Below are 22,764 nucleotides of genomic sequence, written 5' to 3'. Positions count from 1 at the left end.
GTAAGTGTTTACGCAAGTCTGATCTATACCTGCCTACAGCCATTGACTTCTATGGGAGGCTGTACACCGCACCTGTGGTTCCCTTACAGTGGAAACACTCCAGAAATTATGTTGTTTGGCCACAGACAGCCATGTACAGGAGCCCTAAAGTGATTTCAACAAATCCTTATTTAACCCCTTCATGACTGAGGCCCTTTTTTCAATTTTTGCACTGATCGCTTCTGTTGTAAAGCCGACAGTCGGCTCTACAAGTTTAAACAGAGTCCCGGCGGCAAAAGTCACCGGGAGTCTGTTTAAACAGCCCCGATGCTGGCGACGTATACTGTACGTCGTCAGTCACGAAGGGGTTAAAAACAATATTCTGCTTTTTAATTGGATTTGTCATTTCCGTGTTTGCACAGTGACAGGATAATTTCCGTGACTTGGCAGATTGCCATTTAAAAATTCATTACTATTGAAATTGGCTCTCAAACATGAGAATCTTGGCAGTTTTTTTTCAGTTCGTTATATATTCATTTCTACAATAATTAGTCACCCACACACGGGCAAAAAAAACAAAACATTGCATCTGTTCTAAACATTATTATCTGAAATCATTGTTTCCCTTTTATGTGTCTGAAACTTTTCTGCACATTTAGTTTGCAAAAATTCCGGAACGTGAGTGGAAATTATTCTTTATTAAATTCTAATCGAATATCCGTCTGATATTTTCTTGTATCCACATTGGAAGAGATTTCCCCTCTACTTCTGTCCTGATGACAACCATTACATATTGAATTTCCCCTGACAGTGGTCAGAATGATAAATAGTGGACCTTGCGTGATTATGTATTGAAAACAATATATCTGAACGCAATCTCCCTTTTTTTTTTTGTTTTGTTTTGTTTTAAGTCATTACATACCAGAGCTGCCATTGACTCTGTTTTGTTTCTTAATTTTTTTGCATTCCATTCACTGTCTAAACAGATCTGGAACAGCCGTATTCCCATTTCCATAGACCACACGGCGTTTACATCTAGTGTAAAGTGACTGTCATGAGAAAAGTAATAAGGACTGCCATTGCTGACTTCTTTCTCCTTTGAGGATGTTATTCTTTTTTTTTTTTCTTCTTCAATATGTATTTATTTATTAATTTTTCAAACATTGATCCAAGTTTATCACATTTTACACAACTGACAAACATACAACAATAAAACAAAACAATACATTATTCCAATCTATCCCTTATATTATACCTGATATCCATAAACTAGTTTATATTCAGGGCTAATCTCCCCGGTTACACCACTTAATGGTGAATGAATAAATAATTATTGTGGATTACCTTTTGATATTAACTACAATTTGATATCGTTAGTGTTTACCATTTCATGTTTTGTGATTAGTATATATCCTCATATAAATATAGATGTCCAAAAAATGGCCTATAATTACTAATCAGTGCATGAGGATGTTATTCATCTACCTGTCATGCTAATGGTAATGCTTAAATCACTCATCCTCATAATTGGAGCTGACGTGTGGCAATGAAACTGTCACACATTAGCTTAATACAGGGCTCAAAATTTCAGACCTTATCTCCCTGCAGAGAGCCATGACTGTCAGTCACGGCTCCCCGCAAGGATTCCGCCCCTCCCCACTCCGATCCTCCAGCGCTGACTGGAGGAACGGACAAGGGAGGGGGCTGGTACAGCTGGCTCTGCCTCTAGATAGGCAGAGCCAGCTGTCACTCACGCAGCTAGGTGGATCTCAACAGTAATGTCGGGATCCGTCCCTGCTGCAATGGTCTCAGTATTCCGCGAGCTGTCGCTCGCAATATACTGAGCTTTAGGTCACGGGAGGAGGTTAGTATATGTTCTCCTGTGACCCTTAAGAGAACTATGGGGAGAAACACTTAACCCATAGTTCTCTTTTAAATACTTTCTGAGTCTGAATGAGGAATTCACGTACTTCTCTGTCCCTCATTCACACTGTGATGGTTCTGCATTTCTCGTAGTGACATTGTCACTTTAGTTTTACCCTTACTCTGAAATCTAACTGGTTATATGACAGCTTTCCTCAGCGGTCCAAATCTATGCAACTCAAGGAATGCCGCACTCCACAGGCCTTCACTGAAGATAAGCTGTCTATATGAGTAAGCTGCAATGGTGAAACGCATTAGTGCTTGAGTATATACTGAGAGAAATGAACAGTGTGTATTTGCACCGTAAATAAAGATTTTATTTTTGGTGAAGACCCGCGCAGTGTGGCATTCTTTGAGTTGCATTGCTTATTACAATTCCTGGAGTTCCCCTTTAAGGGACCGTTTAGTGAAAACACTTCTTTTTGGAGTTCTTCTTTAAAGAAACCAACATCTTTGCTTCTTTGCTGTAAAATCTACAATTTTGATGACTTACTCTCCCGATGCGGTCTCACTGTTAGAATACTTGCTGTTTTCACAGCTTTTGGATGCTTTTCCTGCATTTCTAATTAGAAGCTAATTTTCAATCTGCAGAATAATTTTAATTTTTGCTTTTCCATGAATATTTAGCAGTTGCGCTCCCAAATCCTCAGGGAGTAATTATTTGTGAATAAAGAATGGATTCAGACAGAGCAGAGAGGCAAGGGGCATGTCTTCCCTTCTTTGTAAAGTCTACCCCATGCTTGGGCTGTTTGAGAAAGGAGCTGTAGATTTATGTAAGCACACTTGGCTTTTGTCCTCTGGATGTACCGTCCATTCAGTGTGCTTTACATACATGTAAAGAGTCAGGGGCCCCATGAGCACAGGTCGATGGGCTCTGTGGGTATGTTTTATCTTGTCTAGTTTAAAGTGTACTTCAAAAGAAATATTCATTATCATTGCTCCCAGCTGTCCATCTTTTGGATCCAAATCCCTCTGTTCTTCTGTCCTCCATAATTAGCCCTCTGTTTAGGACTGGTGTTTAGATCTGTATAAATGAATGCTTTGTTTAACTACCAGAAGCCTTTGCATTGCTTCTAAAGAGACGACAACTTACATTTTGGGTTATTTTTTCCTTAATCAGAATGTTTTAGGTATAAAACGGAGTACAAAAAGAGCCACAGCATGTAAGCACTACAAATCGCCATACAATATCTCGCACAACGCATAAAACCAAAAACAAGGATATGCAAATAAACAGTTCTTTGTGAGGATAATGTAACTCTTAAAGTAGAAGTTTGGGCAAAAATATTAACCCTTGCTGTGAAGCTACCCCTGCACTGCAAGGGTTACCTCCTCATTTGTGTCTAGGGCTGAAAATAAAAAGTTATACTTGCCTGATCCTTGGAGCCGTTGCTCTTAGACAGCTTCTTCCAGCATCTCTGCCCCTCTATTGCAGCGGTTTAAGGATCCTTGAGTCATCACATCCAGTACACTGTGTACTGGACGTGAGCATGCAAAGGAGGAGACAGGCTGGAGGATTGGGTGAGTGTCACGGATGGCAGGCTGGCAAGGGGCCGAGAGGGTACGGGGATGCGGAAAGGACGGCAATAACCCGCGCATCGTCCGGCACTTCCTGCATCTCTATACCCCCTCCCCGGCCCACCGTCCGTGAGAGTTGGTGGCAGCAGTGGGGTTGTTAATCAATATTTCCCAGTCTAGTGAAGACAGTGATTTTTCAACCCTCTTATCACCAAAATAAGTTACGTGACCGCTTGGAGTAGTGTGCCTATGTGACAGTGAGTATAACTTTTTTTTCATTTTCAGCCCTAGACACAGCTAACGTTTGCAGTGCGGGGGTAGCCCTGCTGTAAGAGTTAATATTTTTGCCCGGAGCAGCTTCCCTGCTCTACATTTAACCATGCTTGCTTGAAGCAAGGCTAAATGTAGAGAGAAAATCCACCTGCCCGTCCCTTGGAACTACATGTCCCAGGTGTTGGGGAATAGGAATTGTGCACCTCCGTGTAAGTCAAATAAAAATATGTTTATTTAACTAATGAATGTAAGCTGCATGTTGATGTCCACTTTAAGCTAGTGGTATGAAAAAGCCTCTAGGGCCACCGTGAAGTGACATCCTCTCAGTCCAACGATGGTATAGGATATGTTGATCTCTAGGCCTCACTCTGTGGGGGCAGAGAGCCAAGGAAAGGAAAAGAAAATAGAGAAAAGGATAACAGAAGGCGGAAGAAGGTAGAAGTAAAGCAAGAGGAGCAAAAGAGCATGTGCGGACTAAAGTGGAACCCCTCCCCCATGGCACGATAGGACCTTAGCAACATAATGGGACATTTTGAGTTATTATGTAAATTAGGGATGCACCGAAATTTAGGCAGCCAAAACATATCGGCCGAAAATGGCACTTTTGGCAAAGTGCCATCTTTCGGCCGAAATAGCGGTGCATCCCTGGTTTCTCCCTGCTTGGGCGCTGCTCTGTATCCCCTCTGACACAGCGCAGCATCCAGCGGGGAGGAGAGAAACTGTCACAGGAGGGGGAGTGGTGCGGGGGAGGAGAGCGCTGTCAACACCTGGCGTGTCGCCTTCCGCACCGCTCAGCCTCCTGTGACAGATCAGGAGAGCGGCTGTGTGTTGGCGGAGGTAGCTGTCACAGGAGGCTCGCACCGCTCGCTCAGCCTCCTGTGACAGCGAGTCAGGATGGAGAGCGAGTACAAGCAGTCGGTGATCATTGAGTGTTTGTAAATAATTCAGGACATAGTACAGTAATACCTTGGTTTACAAGCATAATTCGTTCCGGAAGCATGCTTGTAATCCAAAGCGCTTGTATATCAAAGCGAACTTCCCCATAGGAAATAATGGAAATTCAGACGATTCGTTCCACAACCTAAAAATATTCATATAAAAATGATTAAAATACTGTACTGTAATATAATACTGTACAAAATATAAAGAAAAATAAACCAAAGAGAGAGGAGGATTATTGTGCAGGGTGACTTTCACTATCACTAACAGAATCACTGCTATCTCTTGACTCAATGGAATCTTTTTCATTTCGTGAAACCTTAACAAGGAATCTATCCAATGTGACATTGCATTGTCGTTAAACAGACTCATCACTCACGCTGCTACAGCCTTATTCGGGTGGTGCTTTTCTATAAAATTTTGCTCTTATTGCAAGACATTGCTCGTATATCAAGGCAAATTTTTTCAGAAATGTTTGCTTGTCTTGCAAAACACTCTCAAACCAAGTTACTTGTAAACCAAGGTATTACTGTATTTACTTTGTCAAAAATTATGAATGAATAGGAAGTGATCTACATCACTTCCTGTTCATTCATGATTGTGGACATGGTAAACATTCTATCTCCACAAGTTATGAATGAACAGGGACACTCAGTATAGAGGATTCCTGTTCATTGATAACAGAGACTGCCGAAAAAGAGATTGAGGACTCTGTGTTCTCAATCTCTTTTTCTATTTTAAAAGGGAAATATCAGGGATCTGTTTAGACCCCTAATATTTCCCTGAAGCCCCTAAAAGTAAAGCAAAAAAAAAATGTTATAAAATAAAATAATTAAAATAAAATATTAAAACAATTAAGATAAAACAATTTTTGGTTTCAGCCTGACATTTTTTTTATTTTCGGTTTTGTTTTAGTTTTTAATATTTTAATTTTAGTGCACCTCTAATGTAATGCAATGTATCCGAATCTCCGAATGACAGAAATGAGAAATTAAAACGAATCCGAATTTCCGAAAAAAGAAAATTTCGTACGAAATTCATTAGCGGTAGTCTGTGCGAATTTTCGTTGCAGCAAAATGTCATTAGACAAAAAAAAATAAACTTTTTTTTTTAATAGTCTGCAGAAAAAGAGAAAAAAAAGTGTGAGGATCCCCCCAATTGATACCAGGCCCTGTGGGTCTGGTAGGAATGTTAGGAGGGACCCCCCAAGTGAAAACCTCCCAAAAAAAGTGTGTTTGGTTCCACCCAAAATCCATACCAGGCCCTTTAGGTCTGGTAGGTATTTTAAGGGGGAACCCCACCCCCCCCAAAAAGGGAAAAAAAAACCCATATGGTCCCCCCTATAATTCCTACCAGACCCTTGATCCGAGCACAGGCCCTTAGTAATGTGCCCTTAGTTAACATGGCCACTGCCAGGAGACTGGGGAAGAAAATAAAAATAAGGTATGCAAATAATACAAAGCCGGCAATTATCTAGAAGTATGTGATTGTAGATTGTCATTACTAAACATTTCTAAAGGTGTCTTTGTTGTTGTTTTAGATATGGGTTAGGCCTCATTCACATGAGAAAAGGCCGGGACGTACAGCTCCGTGCTGCGTGCACGGCTGTATCGGGCAGCTCCCAGGAAGGACAGGTGCGTGTGATTAGTACGCAGCCCCTGGCCTTCTCTATGGGAATATGCGGCCGTACGCCGCCCTACGCTCCCCGGCCCTGCACGTCGGTGCGGGTGTTCGTACTCGTATGCTGACAGGATGGATCCTATCTGCGTCCGACCCGTGGACACTCGCACCCGTACAGACCTGGACTTGGGGTGAGCGTTGGGTGGCATATGGCCGCGTACTCCCAAAGAGAAGGACAGGGGCTGCGTACTATTCACATGCAGCACCTGTCCTTCCCGGGAGCTGCCCGATACGGCCGTGCACACAGCACGGAGCTGTAGGTACCGGCCTTTTCTCATGTGAATGAAGCCTAAAGGTCCGCTTTAAGAAGGTGTTAATGTACCAAGCTCATGTGTTTCCCTTAGCACTGGTCTGCAGACTCGTTACATTGCTTGACTTGTCTTATTTTCTACTTGCAGTAATTATCCAGCAAAAAAAAAAAAAGATCTATTCATGTCTTAACAGCAGATATAAAAATACGGTTCTAGGTGCTAGTGATGTGAAGAACCAGTGTAAGTGAGAATTGCTTATTTCATCTAAACTTTAATTCATTTGATTGCTGGAGACTTATTACAAAGTAAAATGAGGCCGAGGTGAGAACATTGTATAATGACTTTTAAAAATTGCTTTTTCCAGTTACTGTGTATGTGCTTATACTGTGAGAGGGAAGCTTTGCTGGGAATTGGATCATTGCCATAACCCTTGTAATTGGCCCACATTGGCTCTTTTTAGGGTAAATTTGTTATTTGTAAAACAGGACGCAGCAATCACTTTCTTCTACCTTTTTTTTTTTTTTTTAACCATTTTTCTTTTAAATAAAAATACGAATTGTGAGTGTGTGGCGGATGAAAGAAAACTTTTGCTTTTAGAAGTACATTTGTTAAAATAACCGACTTCTCCTCTCTGGCTGCCATGTTGATTCAATGGGGTTGCTTTACTAAAGGCAAATAAGCCGTTCACTTTGTGAATGAGGCGAAATTTTACTTGACCATGCTGTGTGTGTATGTGTATGTGTGTGTGTGTGTGTGTATATATATATATATATTTTAATCACTGAGGCTCAGCATCACACGTTTTAACCTTCCTGGTGGTATTATCGAGTGTGGCTCTGGGTAATTTTCATTACCAAAAGCATTAACCCCGAGCCACACTCGGGATTACACTGTAGCGTCTTACCTTGTCCACGATCCTCGCTGTGTCCTCCGGCCGATGCCGGCATCCGTCTTCCGGGTTCTGTCCCTTGCGAGCTTCCGCTTCGCAGGGGGGTGGAACCGGCGGGAGATTTGAAAGTAAAAATAAATAGAAACAAAAAAGGAAAAAAAAAAATTTAATTATCAGACCGCCAGTGAGGTTAAAGGACGATCTTAAAAATCGTTAAGCTTATCTCTACACTCTAAATTATTATTATTACATAGTATTTATATAGCGCCAACAGTTTGCGCAGCGCTTTACAATGTAAGGAAGACATTACAATTACAATACAATTCAAGACAGGAGGGTAAGGAGGGCCCTGCCCCTGAGGGCTTACAATCTGAATACAAACTTAAAGTATCCTTGCCTCTGTGAAGAGCGCTACTGTTTTGTGAATCCTGTCTGAGAGGACAGTGGTATCACAGGCATTGTTTAAGTGATTTAAATTGTCGCAGCATTTGCTGGGAATGGTCTGTGTTTCTGTTAAAAACCAGATGGTGGCAGCAAACGTTTGTGTGTGTAAAGGGTTAACTGCAGGATTAACCAACCCTGGTGACGATCGCTCTCAGTCTGCTGGCCTGAGATTGTGTCCCACGAGCTGGGAAATCTCTGTACAGGGTGAGGCTGAGAGTGGTATCGCCACGTCCTTGTGACGCCCACACTCGGTTCAGAACTGTGTATAGTCTCGTGTGATTGACGTACAGCGTGTTTGGGATGGGCGTATGTCACAGCCCCTATTGGTAACCATAAATTAAACGGCTTTTTAAAACTTGTGTACTGTACGCCATACCTGTAGGCCATTTGCACCACTAGCGCAGCCTGCCTGACAAACGCCCAATATTTTGCACAGCTCCATCCTGTCCCGAATGAGCCAGCCATTGAATGTTCACTGCGCAGTCCGATCATTTCCATCCCAACGTGGCCACCGAGCTCTGCCGTACCAACATGGAGTTGCAGTTTAAATAAAACCTATAATCACCAGTTTGGAACAGCTTTTACACCAATTCATGAGACTGTAATCATAACAATTTTATATAATGTAATCTCCTTTAATACAGTTTCTTCCAGAAGTGTGAAATCATTCTACAGGACGGACCCGCAGAATCAGCATTAATGAGCAACAATCGATGAATGAAAAGTCACTTTGGTCTCCATTGTGAGCTCAGAGCAGAGTGCTGTGTTGTACTCTGTGTGAGAGAACGGACCATCATTTTCTTAACAGCATGAGGGCAGTTGCACCGGAATCTGGTTTCCATGGAAACTCGCCAGACTGGGGTGTAGGGCTTCATTAGGGCCCTTCTGAGATCAGAAAGCGGGACTGTGCAGTGGAACATTCCCATGATCCGTTACCTTTTGTCTTCCTCCAACTTGTCTTAAGTTGTCAATGGAACTTTTGTCCCCCCTCATTTTGATACGCATAATTATGAGCCAGCGCAGTACATTACAATACACTTCACATCACTGCAAGCGACGCCAGGCACCCTCATGAACTCTGTACTTAAAACAAGCTGTTCATTAAGAACCAAAACTTTTTTTTCTTTTTAGTCTCCAATTTGAGTTTCGTAAAATGTTAAAGGTCAGAATATCCAAAATGTTATTTCCTTGAGATCCCGGCAAATAGGAGAGGTACTGTTATTGTTTCATTATTGGCAGGCGTTATACGGATGCTGCAACATATAAAATGATTACATTGTGTAGATTTTTTGTATTAATAGTAATCAGCGTTAGGATTTTCTGCTTTTGTAGCATTGCTGTGATTTTATATAAATGTTGGGTGCTGAGTGCATTAGAAAGTTCCGTAATTCAAAGTAGTAATATGCCAAAGAGTGATATTTGTACATGTAGAAACGTTTTAACAAGCTGATACTTCTTTTTATCTGACAGAGAATCGCCATAATCTAAGGCTTGAAAGGAGTTTGTTATTGTTTGACAGATGATGTTTTGCTGCCACCTAGTGTGTAGAAAAAGTAGTCCGGCGTTTGTCAATAAATTTGGTTTTTATTATTATTATACAGGATTTATATAGTGCCAACAGTTTGAGCAGGACTTTACAAAATGGAGGGATACAGTACAGATACAATACAGTTTCAATGCAGGAGGGTTAGGAGGGCCCTGCTCATGGGAGCAAGTGATACAAAATGTAATAATTGTGTGGGATGAGTTAATGGAAGAAGTAAAAGTTTATGAGGTGAAATAGGCTTCCCTGAACCGATGGGTTTTCAAGGTTCACAGTGGCCATTTTTACTAAGGGCAGGTTAATTCATCTCCCTTCACTTCCTGGAACTCTGGCACATGTGACCAGGACATGTGACCACGCACATCATCTCAGGGGAGGAAAATGCCTTTCCCTGAGATCTCTATGCTCTGCTGGTATAACCTTCCCAGGATGCAACGCTTGGGCATGATTACCTAATTTCTGCCATAGTGAAACAGGATGTCGAAAAAATAAACTAAGTAAAAGAAAAATGTTTGTTTTAAAACGACATTATACCTTTTTTAAAATATTTTTTTTGTTGATGGGGGTCAGAGTTTTAAAATAAAAAATCATGTTTTAGTGCTTTCATCAGCTAGCTGACTGCTGTGCAGGCACCCGTACGTGCATGGTCATGGCCATGCCCACACCTAGCTGTGTGCGTCCATAGGCCATGCCCCCACCATTGCAGTCACAGCTATACTGACGGCAGAAGGAGCCCTTTGGCTCCTCTGCTTTCATCAGCCCTTAGTACTACTTTAACTAATAGATAAAATATGATTTCATATCGGCATACAGAGCTGTATGCTGATGTGATTTTTAGTCAAAAAGGGATAAAGGTCCACTTTAACAGAGGCGCCTGTATGGAAACGAAGTACTTCCAAGTGGTGTCATTAATATGGTAGGCTTTTATTAGTCCTAAAAGCAAGTGAACACACTCAAAACATATTGTGTGGCTCTTAATTGGCCACTTCATCAGGACATGGGTGTACAACGCACTTCTATGACCCGGAGTGTTGCATGCTCATATAGTTTTTATACCGTATTTATAGGCAATTTCATAATGGGGGGTGACCTGCACTGGAAAATAAATAATATATGCGGTAAGGGCAAAGTATCAAAGGGGCTCTAAACCCAGTTGTAAAGAAATTGAATCCAAGAAAAGGAGGCCAGACAACCAAATGGCAAATCCACACAAATTGATTTATTTACTGCTGCAGTGCAAACCAATGTGCACAGGTAAGTACATTAAACAACTATTTTGGGCATCCCCACCCTTCATCAGGTTCACATATATTTCTAATATTCGGTAACTTCTTCTTTTTTTATGTTGCATCACCAAATAGTAGCATAGTGCAGATTACTCGGTTCTTGGTTTTGACATGTGTTTGCATTCCATTTCTGATTTAATTACATACATTTACATTACAGTACATTTTAAGATTGTTTGAAGATGTGTTTCATAATTTTTTTTACTTTATGTAGATTTTAATACATGATATGCTTCTTTACAGAATGACTAATGTTGGCCATACAGATTTCTAGAAAATTTGAATCGCTTACAATTGTGAAAACAACTAAAAGGATCTAGGCCACTTACCACTATCCATTTTTATAGTTTACAGTTTGCTTGGACAAAAAAAAAAGGTATTAGGTCACAACGATCCATTTGTTAATTTATGTTTTGGAACACTGGTTGAAAACTAAAATTGCCTTAAATATTCCTGTGTTTGGCTACAGCCAGGATAGCGTACTTGAATCCAATGCTTGTGTTACAAAAAGAAACAAAACAACCTCTCCTGAGACTTTGGTATCACCTGTTATCTTCTTATACTTACATTGGAGAGATTTCCCTTCAGTAGATGATGTATCTAACCTTATTTTATTACTATTGATATATGATAACAAACTTAATTTAATTGTTTTTGAATTTTGTTCTTTCTTTGCAGTCAGCGACTGGAGATTCGAGCCCAAGTTGCAAACGCTTTCCTAGAAAAGTTCCAGCTTGCATCTGATGAGATGAGCACTTTACGTGGAAGCCATGAAGGTCCATTGAATGAAGTAAGGAGTAACTTTATTTACTCTTTTCCCTCATTATGTTTGAGATCTAGTGGAATTATAGTTATAGATACATGCCCTGGATGGGGTTCTCAAGAAAAAGACCACAACCAACTTTTTATTGGTAGAGAATGACCACTGTATCCACTCAAGGGTGACAGCGGTCACATCTGTCTGCGGCAGTCCGCATGTTTTCATACATGGTACAATTACATGTGGTTTGTAGTAGATGATTGTCCCCAGATGCATTTATCCTGCATATAGTGACAATCATCTATCCCAAACTGCATGTCATTGTAGAGAAGGAGAAGTATTGGAATAGTAAAATATACTGTTCCCAATACTTACAGCTGACGTGTGACACTTCAGCTGTCACATGTTTGCTCTATAGATCAAGAGCTGAACGATCAGGAACCGCTGATCACTCAGCTCACGGTCTTCTTCCTGCAGAGAGTGGTGACTGTTAGTCACTGCCCCCCGCCAGGCATTCCTCCTCCCCCTCTTTGTTCCTCCAGTGCTCATTGGATTGACATACAGGGGAGGGAATGGGCACAGCTGACTCTGGCTCTGGAGAGGCAGAGGCAGCTGTCAATCAGGCTGCAGCACGGCTCTGCGCTTTCAGCATATGTCACGCAGTAGCCTGCTAGATGCTATCTTTGGGTCACAGGAGGACATTAGTAAATGTACACCTTTGACCCAGAAGAGGACTAAAGCAAAAAAAAAAAAGTGTGGCTTTAGTTCCCTTTTAAGCTAAATCTCAGGCAGATATAAAATACAAGCAATACAAAATAATTATATTTTTTTAATGCAACCAGAGTAAGTATCTGCATTGGTCCTAGTTCCAGCCTCTTTCAGTCTGCCATACAGCAGGCGGGGAGATGGATAAGCAGCAAGCTGTGCTGCAGTGCTTATGGGCTAACAAGGGTCATGTATGGGATAAGAGGAGAGAGCAGAGAGCTGAACTCATTTTGCTTGCTGCTTCTTCTTTTCGCCGTCCAGTCACACGATGGGGGAGAGACAATAGGTGTAGGTGTTACTTAGCTACAGGAGAGAAAAATCAGGTGCCCTGTTCTGCTAAACAAGGCTTTACTTGTGGCAGACGTGTAAATATCAGGAATGGATGGACAGAACTAAAAATCCTTTAGCAAGAAAGCAGCTACATCATATGTATTTTTATCTGTGTATTTAACGGATTTGCTGGGTTTGAGCTTTTATAGTTCTTAACAACTATCTTTGCTTCAATTTTATAACTAGCTATTTATCTTTCATAACTAGCTATTTATCTTTTTCAAACCCAACTATTACTTTCTTGCAGCCATGCCAGTCTTGAAAGCATTGAATGTGTTATGTTTTCCTCTGCATAGTGCACTTTATTGCAAAGGTGAACTAACCTTTTAAATCGGCAGCGGGTTTCTAACTTGTTGATCTTAACGATTCTAAACATATCATTTGTTCCTATGTAAAGGAGTTCTTCAAGGTTCTGAATAAAGTTAAACAGATCCATAATGATGTCAAAGTGCTTCTGCGCACAAACCAGCAAACTGCAGGGTAAGTTTCTAGTTATGTTATGCCATTCTCTGTGTGTATGTTTTAACATTTATTACCATTTATTTTTTGCAAACGTCTACTTTTCACACAACGAGCTGCCATCTAGAAAATATATTTATATTAAAATAAAGAAATGTCTTTAGCGACTTTTAGCAATAGCGGAGACTTGTGTCTTTTGTTATATACAGTATGTTGTACATTTTGCTATTTTTCCCTTTTATATAGGAGATACTTAGTAGCAGGCATCCTGATGGGGACGCCTAGGTATACTATTTTACATGAAATGTGATTATTGGAAATATTGTGATTTTTTTTAAAAATTGTAAACGTTGTACAAAAAAAGGACGGTGTGGAATAATGGGATCACCCCGCTGTGCTGGCTGGCAGAATCTCAAGCCTGGCTGAAGGAAGTTAAAAAGATAAGACACATATACAGTCACTGGTATGAGCGATATCGCTCAGTGTGAATGGGGCCTTATCAGGTACACCTTGCTAGTACTGGGTTGGACCCCTTTTGTCTTCAGAACTGCCTTAATTCTTCTTGGCATAGATTCAATAAGGTGAAATGGAAATGTTGGCCCATATAGACATGATGGTATCACACAGTTGCTGCAGATTTGTAAGCTGCACATCCATGATGAGAATCTTCTGTTCCAACAGATCCCAAAGATGCTCTATTGGATTGAGATCTGGGGACTGTGAAGGCCATTTGAGTACAGTGAACTCATTGGGGGGAATTTTATCAAAACTGAAGCAGTCGAAATGTGGCGCAGATTTGCACTGCAACCAATCAGCTTCTCTGTCTCATTTTCAAATGTGCAAACTGAGGAGAGCTGCTGATTTGTTGCCATGCACAAATACTCCAGATTTGATAAATTCCGCTCATTATGTTTAAGATTGAGATGATTTTAGATTTGTGAGATGATGCGTTTACCTGCTGGAAGTGGCCATCAGAAGATGGGTACACTGTGGTCATAAAGGGATGGACTTGGTCAGCAACAATACTCAGGCAGGCTGTGGCATTGAATCAATGCTCAATTGGTATTAAGGGGCCCAAAGTGCGCTAAGAAATATCACCCACACCATTACAGCACCACCAGCCTGAACCATTGATACAAGGTCAGGATGGATGCATGCTTTCATGTTGTTTACGACAAATTCTGACCTGACCATCTGAATGTTGCAACATAAATCGAGACCAATCAGACCAGGCAAAGTTTTTCCAGTTTTCTGTTGTCCAAATTTGGTGAGCCCTTACGTATTGTAGCCTCCGTTTCCTGTTCTTAGCTGACAAAAGTGGCACTCGGTATGGTCTTCTGCTGCTGTAGCCCATCTGCGTCAAGGTTCAATGTGTTGTGTGTTCAGAGATGGTATGCTGCATAGCTCAGTTGTAAAAAGTGGTTATTTGAGCTACTGTTGCCTTTCTATCAGCTTGAACCAGTCTGACCATTATCTCTGTAATTTCCAGCCAGAGAACTGCCCTCACTGGATATTTTCTCTTTTTCGGACCATTCTCTGTAAACCCTAGAGATGGTTGTGGGAGAAAATTCCAGTAGATCAGCAGTTTCTGAAATACTCAGACCAGCTCGCCTGGCACCAGCAACCAAGCCCCGTTCAAAGTCACTAAAATCCCCTTTCTTCCCCATTCTGGTTCTTAGTTGCTGTCATGTGATTGGCTGATTAGATATTTGCATTAACGAGCAATTGAACAAGTTTAGCCAATAGAGCGGCCAGTGTGTGTATGTATCCCTCTATGTGGCTGTTTTCCAGTAGCTTAGCCGTAGGACTTGTTCACACCACTGAGAAGCTGCTGGAATGCACTGTATTGCATACTAGACTCTCCCCTGCGTTCTTGGAGGGGGGGCGGCGTGCGTGGCGGTGCATTGAAGGCAATGATGCCACAGTGCGATCGCACGCACCTAAATGCATGGCATGGCACATCCATGCCTGCATTCCGGTCCAGTGCGACCTGAAAGAAATAATGCATGCAGCCTTTTTTCAGATCGCCCTGGACCAGAAGGCAGGCATGGATGTGCCACGCGTTCTGGTGCGGGCAATCACAGTGTTGTGAAAAAGTCCTTAAAGTATATTCCCTTATTGTATTCTGCAAGTTCTAGAACCATACTATTTCAATGGCGGACCGCTTATCACTTGTAGGTTGATTGAATATTGGCCTTGAATTGGCTGTTAAATGTAGCTACAATTCTGGTACCCTATTGAATACAGCTGAACTCCCTGCAATCATTCTGTATTGTTACTTTTCCAGGCAGTCTGTTCAAAATAAGTTAATTTCACAGGGAAAACTGATAACCAGCAGCCTCTAGTACTGTTCTGTTATGCTGAAGCTGTTCCCGGCTACCACTAGAGGGAGATGAAAGATAAGAAGAGAGATGGACTCTGTTGGTATTACACATGGCCCATGGACTCTTCTTTCCTTTCGTTCCCTCTAGTGTTGGCTGGGATAAGCAGGAGGAGAATATAAACATATAGTTTAGTGCTAAGGACCCTGTGTCTGATTATCAGCAAAACATGAACCCCCTTCAACTGACCTGTTTTTGAAGGCTACCTGGATAAAGTGCCAAATGTACACTTGTGCTTTAAGTTTAATCCCTGCCTGTAAGTGCCGCCACCCCAGTGTATAGAGTGTTACTGGTGGGAGACAGCTCAAGATGAGTCTCTTCTGACTGCAGAAACCTCTAACTCCCGATTGTTGCCATCCCGGATACACCAGCAATGAATCAACAATGCTGCTTTGTTGTGTATAGCACCTCCTTCTGCAAGGTTAGGTCTTCAGACAAGAATAACTAGTAGGCCCCGGGTATGTCATTCCTCGTACATCTCCTTACAACTTCAACTTTTTCAAATATATATAAATGTGTTAATGTCTTCATGTGCAAGAATTCCCCTTTTAGACTGGAGCAAAGCAGATAAATCAATCAGTTTCTTACCTATGTTTAATCACCCACTGAACAAAAGATGTAAATTCTGGATGGCTATTTTATGCTGATACGTTATTCAGGTTTTCAGTTTTTGACTGCATCTAGCAATACAATCTACATAATAGAAATTCAGTGTACCTTAGCTCCAGAGTGATGTTTGCACACCATACTGTGTGATGGATACACATAGATCAAATAGATGCATACAGTAATGTGCCTCTGTGATTTCATATCAGTCATAAAGAAGGATACACTAGCTCTTGCTCCATTCTTCAGCTTGTCTGTAACTGTGTTGATTTTGTTCTGTTGTTAGGTTAGAAATTATGGAGCAGATGGCTTTACTCCAAGAGACATCTTATGAGCGACTGTATCGATGGGCTCAGAGTAAGTGTACTTTTTTTCTTTAAAACTTGCAGTGGTGCTTATAAGAGCTTCTACAGTAAAAAGGATTAGTAAGCCTTCTTTAGTCTTGATGCTTGCAGAGTGACCTGAGAAGGCCCAAGAATAAAAACTGTGCCTCCGTCAGTTGCAGCTTGCTGAAGGATAGACACTCCTTGTATGAACAAGACACATGCAGACGATACCTGTCATAATGGTGAGCTAAGCCTGACTTGACTGCAAAGGAAGGGAAAAAGTTTGCCATTGGTCATGGTGGACCAAAGTGGTCTTCCTCGGTCTTCCCAAAATTGAATACTGGTTTGGGTGGAATTGTCCAATAAAAACGTAGTACATAGAGCAGCGATAACTAATAGTAGTCACTCAGAGATCACTTTATAAAATTCTGAGTGTTGTTGATAGCTGATCTGTGAGTGATTGTTGTAGGTTTCTGCAATCCATTGCTCTGTGAATATGGTTATGAGCAGGAAATATCTGGGGTGTATGTTCTTTTTGGTTTAAATATAGTGGACAATATAGGGTGAGTTTTGTTTATCACATTAGAAAGCTATGCATACAGTATCCAGGGATACCAGCATCCCTAAGAATGAGATGATGCGTGGACCTATATGGGTTGGACTTGATGGACGTATGTCTTTATTCAACCCCAAATACTATGTAACTATGTAACTATTGTGATAAGAAGTCGGCCTTATTTTTTTTGTTTTTTAATGGTAGATGAGTGCAGAACATTGACCCAGGAATCATGTGACATATCTCCTATTCTGTCTCAAGCGATGGATGCTCTACAAGACAGACCCGTCTTATACAAGTAAGTTTCATTATTCATTTTGTGTTTATTCTAACAAATAACCTGAACAGCAGGACTACCCTCAAGACCTTTTTAGTTTTTATGTGAAGTCAGTCTAGGTTCAATCGCCCCATCATTTCATAACTCTTTTGGATCCGGGTGCACCCTTCGTCTTTCCACGTAGAGCTGGAAAAAAACATTTTGATGGAGTTTTATTTTCCCTAAAAACACTCTTCTAAGAATTCAAAATGTATTTTAGGTGACTTGTCTCTAAAAGTCCGGAAATATTCATTTGCATTAAAAAAGACACCATTTCAGCTGCTGATTGCTTAAAGAGTAACTCTACTTTTTAAAAGATAAAAAAAAATCTTTAAACATTGAATATAGCATATCATTGTCAGACAAGTCAATTTAATGTTATTCAAAATTACCTTTAAAACGGCAGCTTCTGTAATGTTTAGGGATGCACCGAAATTTCGGCTGCCGAAACATATCGGCCAAAAATGGCGCTTTTGGCAATTTACCATCTTTCATCCAAAATTGTGGTGCATTCCTAGTTTCTTTCCTCTCCCCTAGGCACTGCTCTATGTCCCCTATAACACAGCGCAGCGTCCAGCGGGGAGGAGAGAAACGTTCAGAAACCGGGGCGTGGATGAGAGCACTGTCAAAATAGAACGAGCTCTCCTCCCCACACTGCCGGCTCAGCCTCCTGTGACAGCGAGTCAGGATGGTGAGCGGGTACAAGCACTCAGTGATCAGCTGATCGCTGACTGCTTGTAAATAATTGAGGACAGAGTATGTTTACTGTGTCCCACATTATAAATGAAACGGAAGTGCTCTACATCACTTCCTGTTCATTCATGATTGTGGATATAGTGATTTAGTATCAATTATCTCTTTGCACAGAACCATAAATATGATTGGCTGTATGTACAGTATGTGTGTATCAACAGTCTATTTAACAGTTATTCAAAGTAGAACTGTGACCAGATTATGGACAGTGAAGCAGTAAATGAGCTTTAAAACGAGCCTTCTCTGGCTTCTGTAGCTGCCAGCCTTCTAACCTCTAAAGTAAACACAGAGCAGGTATACAGTGGGAGGGATGAGCAGAGTACTGCAAAGTGACTTGAACAACTTCATTGCTCCTGTTGTGAATTTTGAGAATGAATTGCTGCACAGTGTCTTCAGCTACAGAGATCAGCAAGAGCTTGTTTTAAAGTGGAACTATGGCCTCCAAATAAAAATATGTGCTGCAGCACTGTTTCTTGTCCGTCAGAACCTGGCCACGCTTAGTCCCGCCCACAGCTCTCTGTATTGACAGCATTGCCCCTGTTGCAGAATCCCTCCCACTGGGAGCTGCAGTGTCTGTGAGGGGGAGTGTGTGAGACACAAATTAAGGAGGATTTGTCTTCATCAGGAATGGTAAATGTTTGCTTTACTTTAGAAGGCTTGTGCATCACATAGTAATTGGAATTGTAAGTATCTGAAAGTATTTGAATGTCAATACCCTGGCCACTGTTCCACTTTAGGCTATAAAGAGAGGTAAAGATGCCCCTTCAAATGTTAGTCTATTTTTGCTGCAGGCAAATGCAAGACAAATAACTACTTTTAAACAATGACAGAGGAACTTCCTGGCAAACTGCCCAACATGTCATTAGTTCATTAGTGATTAATATGATATATGTATACAAAGAAACATACTGAGCACACTTTATTTCTAGTTTGTGCAGCATGTTGCCACTAGATGGCAGTAACACAATGTAGTTTCCAGAAGTTATATAACATACCTTCCTTGCTCAATAATAAGCATGCAATGCTGAACCTTACCATGGGTAGCTATTTAGTAAAAACACATTTCGTATCTAAACTAATTAGATGGAATCTGGGATTGTTTACATATTTAACAATTTTGTGTGATTAAAAAACATTTTGCCTGTGGTAAAAGATGTGTCCATGTTGCCATTCTTCATAGTATTATGGGAAATTTTATGTTTTTTCAAAGCAGAGATGTTTATATTTGCTCATAATTGTGTCTTAGTCCTGTGTTTCCAAGGTCTGAAGCCATTAGAAGGTTTATTGTTACAGATCATTTGTGATAATGTGTGTGAACAGCCTGGAGAATCCATTAGTATTGGGGCCCTAAGCAAGTCCTAAATTGTTGATTGAATTTATATCTGTTACAGTTTTTATTTATCCAGGTCATGGAATAGCTGGTAGTAGTTTGTAAAATTTGTCTGGACTTGTTCTGTAATATTAAATGCATTGCACCACATTTACAAGTGGCTTCCTAGTTTTACTAGGTGTCAGGAACCTACCCCAGCACTTGTATGACATTCCCCAATACTTACATATTTACACAGGTAACTCCGTCACCTAAATCCAATCAAAATGGTGCCATGAATTATGAACATGTGTCAATTGTTTGAGCTACATAGTTTAAAGCGAACCTTTACCCATAGCTTTAAAATAACAACAAACACACCTTTTAGAAATGTTTAGTAATAACAATCTACAAACACATACTTCTAGATAATTGCCGGCTTTGTATTCTTTGCATTCCTTATTTTTCTTTTCTTCACCAGTCTTCTGGCAGTGGCCATGTTTACTAAGGGCGGATTACTAGCTCCCCTATTACTTCCTGGATTTCTGGCACATGTGACTAGGACATGTGACCATGCACCTTATCTCAGGGAAAGAAAATGCCTTTCCCTGAGATCTCCTGAGATTACAGATGAGATTTCCCAGCAATGCTCTGCTGATGACAAGGCAATACCAGTGTGCATTGCTTTGCCAAACTGAAGTCATATTTGCCCTTTCAAAGCAGGAAGTGACTTCTCTGCAAGTGTAAGTATTTAAAAATCGGTAGAATTTGAGTTTTGAATGTAATGGTCCGCTTTAAGGTGCACATAGTCAAATCACACATCAATTATAATGTTAAAACTGCATTATGTGCAGGTGAAAGGTGTTTTCACCCACATGAGATTTTAAATGCATGCAGAAGACGCTTTGTGGACAGAATGTAAAAGTAGCAGTGACATCAGAAGTCAGCAAGAGAACCAGGCAACAATCATTTTCAGAAGGAGATCAACAGTAGCAGCCCCAATATTTCTTTCATGACTGGTTTCCTTGAAAAAGTAAACCTGTGCCCAGACTATGCACACTAAAGTAGCTACATATTCGGAACAAGCAGTAAAAGCACTTCAAAGTGTATTTGCACATTTGCAGTCAAATTTAATAAAACCCCACTTGATGTTTGTTATGTGTTCCTATTCACACAGCATATCTAAAGATACTTAAAAAAAAAAAAATTCTTCCCTTTTAGATATCGCCATTTGGCAGGTCTTTTCTCAATTTCAATAATCGGAAACTCTGTCTGTCCTAATAACAGGAGAGGCTGAGCTCTCCCTCATTAAAGGAGAACTATGGGGTCAGTGTTTTTCCCCATAGTTCTCAGGGTAACGGGAGGACACAAACTAGCGTCCTCCCATTACCCTAAGCTCAGTATACCGCGAGCTACAGCTCGCGGTATACTGAGACGCCGCAGCCGGAGCGGATACCGACTTAGATGACGGGATCCGCCCAGCTGCGTGAGTGACAGCTGGCTCTGCCTATCTAGAGGCAGAGCCAGCTGTACCCGCCCCTCCCCCGTCCGTTCCGCCAGTCAGCGCTGGCAGATCGGAGCAGGGAGAGGGGAATCCAGCCCCTCCCCCTGTCACGGCAGAGAGCCGTGACAGGATCGAGAGGCGAGCGAACCCAGTATGCGTTCGCTCACCTCCCGATCTACTGAGCCGACCTGTGACAGTCTCATTGTCGCAGGTCGGCTAGAACTATGAGGTGAGTGAAAAGCACTCACCTCATAGTTCTCCTTTTTAATGTCTTTAGGGCTTTAACCCTTTGTTAGGACAGACAATCTTGCTCTAGTTTAAAAGTGATAATGAAATTCCGAGCACGCCACCAACCAACCTTTTTGGTTTTCCAGCGTGCTCGGAAGACGAAAGTCGTGCGACCTTACAGTAGAAGCGGTCGCACGCTGCCTATACACCTGGCAATTATCGTACGATCGCGGGATCACCCGCGATTATCGTACGATAATCAGCAGGTGTATGGGCACCTTAACACAGAACTGCAGGCAAATGAAAGCATTGTTTACTCTAACCATATGTTTATTCAAAATCTTTCTTTGTACTTTGAGACTAACATGAATAAAATGATTAAGGTTTATCTTCTGTATATTAAACTTATAATTCCCAGCATTCATTGAAAACGGAGCACACAGTGTACTGTAGATAAAACCACTTTTAAAAACGAAAATATAAAAGTTGCACTTACAATGAAGTGACTTGATCAGGGAATTCATATATCCTATTACTTTCTTTCACCAAGGGATGCAACTTGGGTCCCTGTTTTGGTACTAACATGGGATGGTTTTGGATGTAGTTTTTTCGCCATGGATTTTTCCCCATGGTTCTCCCAGTGTCCACCTTAGTGAATCTATCCTGGCTTCTTCCCTGTCCTATTGCCAACTTCTTAGAGAGATCCTGTCAACATCAGTTGACGTGTCCTGGCGTTCCTGTGAACGAGTTCTCTTGGTTATATTCCCTGATCAAGTCACTTCATTGCAAGTGGAATTTTAGTTTTCTTATTTTATTTTAAATGGTTTTATCTGCTCTATCCAGTGCGTGCACACTTTTGTTTTTTTGTGCATATATGGCTTTTGGATTCGTACAGAGCTTGCAAGGATATTTGGAGCTACATAGGCACCAGTGAGGCACATACATTTGAAGATTTCATAATTTCTTGCATGCCTGGAATTAAGCTCTCTGGTATTATGCGCCAGCCCAGAATCCATTAGACAAGTAGAGATGTTACTGCTCCAGTTTTGTGTGACATTCCCTTGGCCCTGGAACCCTGGGTGCGAACCAAAGGGAGCCCAACCACGCTCTAGGAACTCCGTGGGAAAGCAGGAATCCATTGTTTTAAATTGAGGGCTGGATGTTTAGGCAGGCTTACAGGAGAAGACAGATCTTACCGATCCCTGGAGCAGGCTGTAAGTAGGGAGACGACATGAATCTGCATACTGTGAATTCTGGTGTCATACATTTAGCTTTGTAGAGTGAACGGAGAACACAGTAGCTACTAAACAGAATTAGGAATATTTTGGCAACCAGTTGTGCTCAAATACATTTATTTTAGCTGAATATCTGTTTGGCTGATGTTCTGCATTAACCCTTTCTTGCTAAAAGGTCATTCATGCCTAGATGCCCAGGCTAAGTTTATCACCTTCAGCTTGTGGCGACTAACGCTATGCCCGTTCACACTAGCTGCAAGTGTCCGCTAAAGTAACAGTGGTGAGACGCGGTGCCTTGCATTGTTGTGTAGCACTGTTTACATTTTTTCTGCTGTTTTTTAAAAACTTTTTGGGAGCGTATAAACTGTACATTCCATTCAGGTCGCTGCACAGCAGTGTGGTGTACTACATTGTCATCCAGTGTGCTGCAAAAAAATTGCAGCATGTCTGCATCTTTTCACAGGTCACAGTACCGTACATCACATCTGCTTTGCACCATGAAGCAAGTACA

At 41.3% G+C, this 22,764-nt stretch overlaps 1 protein-coding gene across 1 annotated transcript in view; it reads left to right on the top strand.

The window, feature by feature from the left end:
- The window catches only part of COG6 (component of oligomeric golgi complex 6), a gene marked incomplete at its 5' end in the record, with an annotated part of 72,000 nt that overhangs the window by 4,501 nt on the left and 44,735 nt on the right, over window positions 1–22,764 (top strand). The window contains 4 exons of the mRNA XM_018556471.1: window positions 11,404–11,515; window positions 12,978–13,060; window positions 16,313–16,383; window positions 17,113–17,206. Coding sequence (XP_018411973.1) covers window positions 11,404–11,515; window positions 12,978–13,060; window positions 16,313–16,383; window positions 17,113–17,206 — 360 coding nt within the window. The remainder of the gene's footprint in view (window positions 1–11,403; window positions 11,516–12,977; window positions 13,061–16,312; window positions 16,384–17,112; window positions 17,207–22,764) is intronic.

This window comes from Nanorana parkeri, unplaced genomic scaffold (genome assembly GCF_000935625.1).
Source record: "Nanorana parkeri isolate BGI_ZX_2015 unplaced genomic scaffold, ASM93562v1 scaffold238, whole genome shotgun sequence".
NCBI lineage: Eukaryota > Metazoa > Chordata > Amphibia > Anura > Dicroglossidae > Nanorana > Nanorana parkeri.
This window is presented reverse-complemented; position numbering and strand designations above follow the sequence as displayed.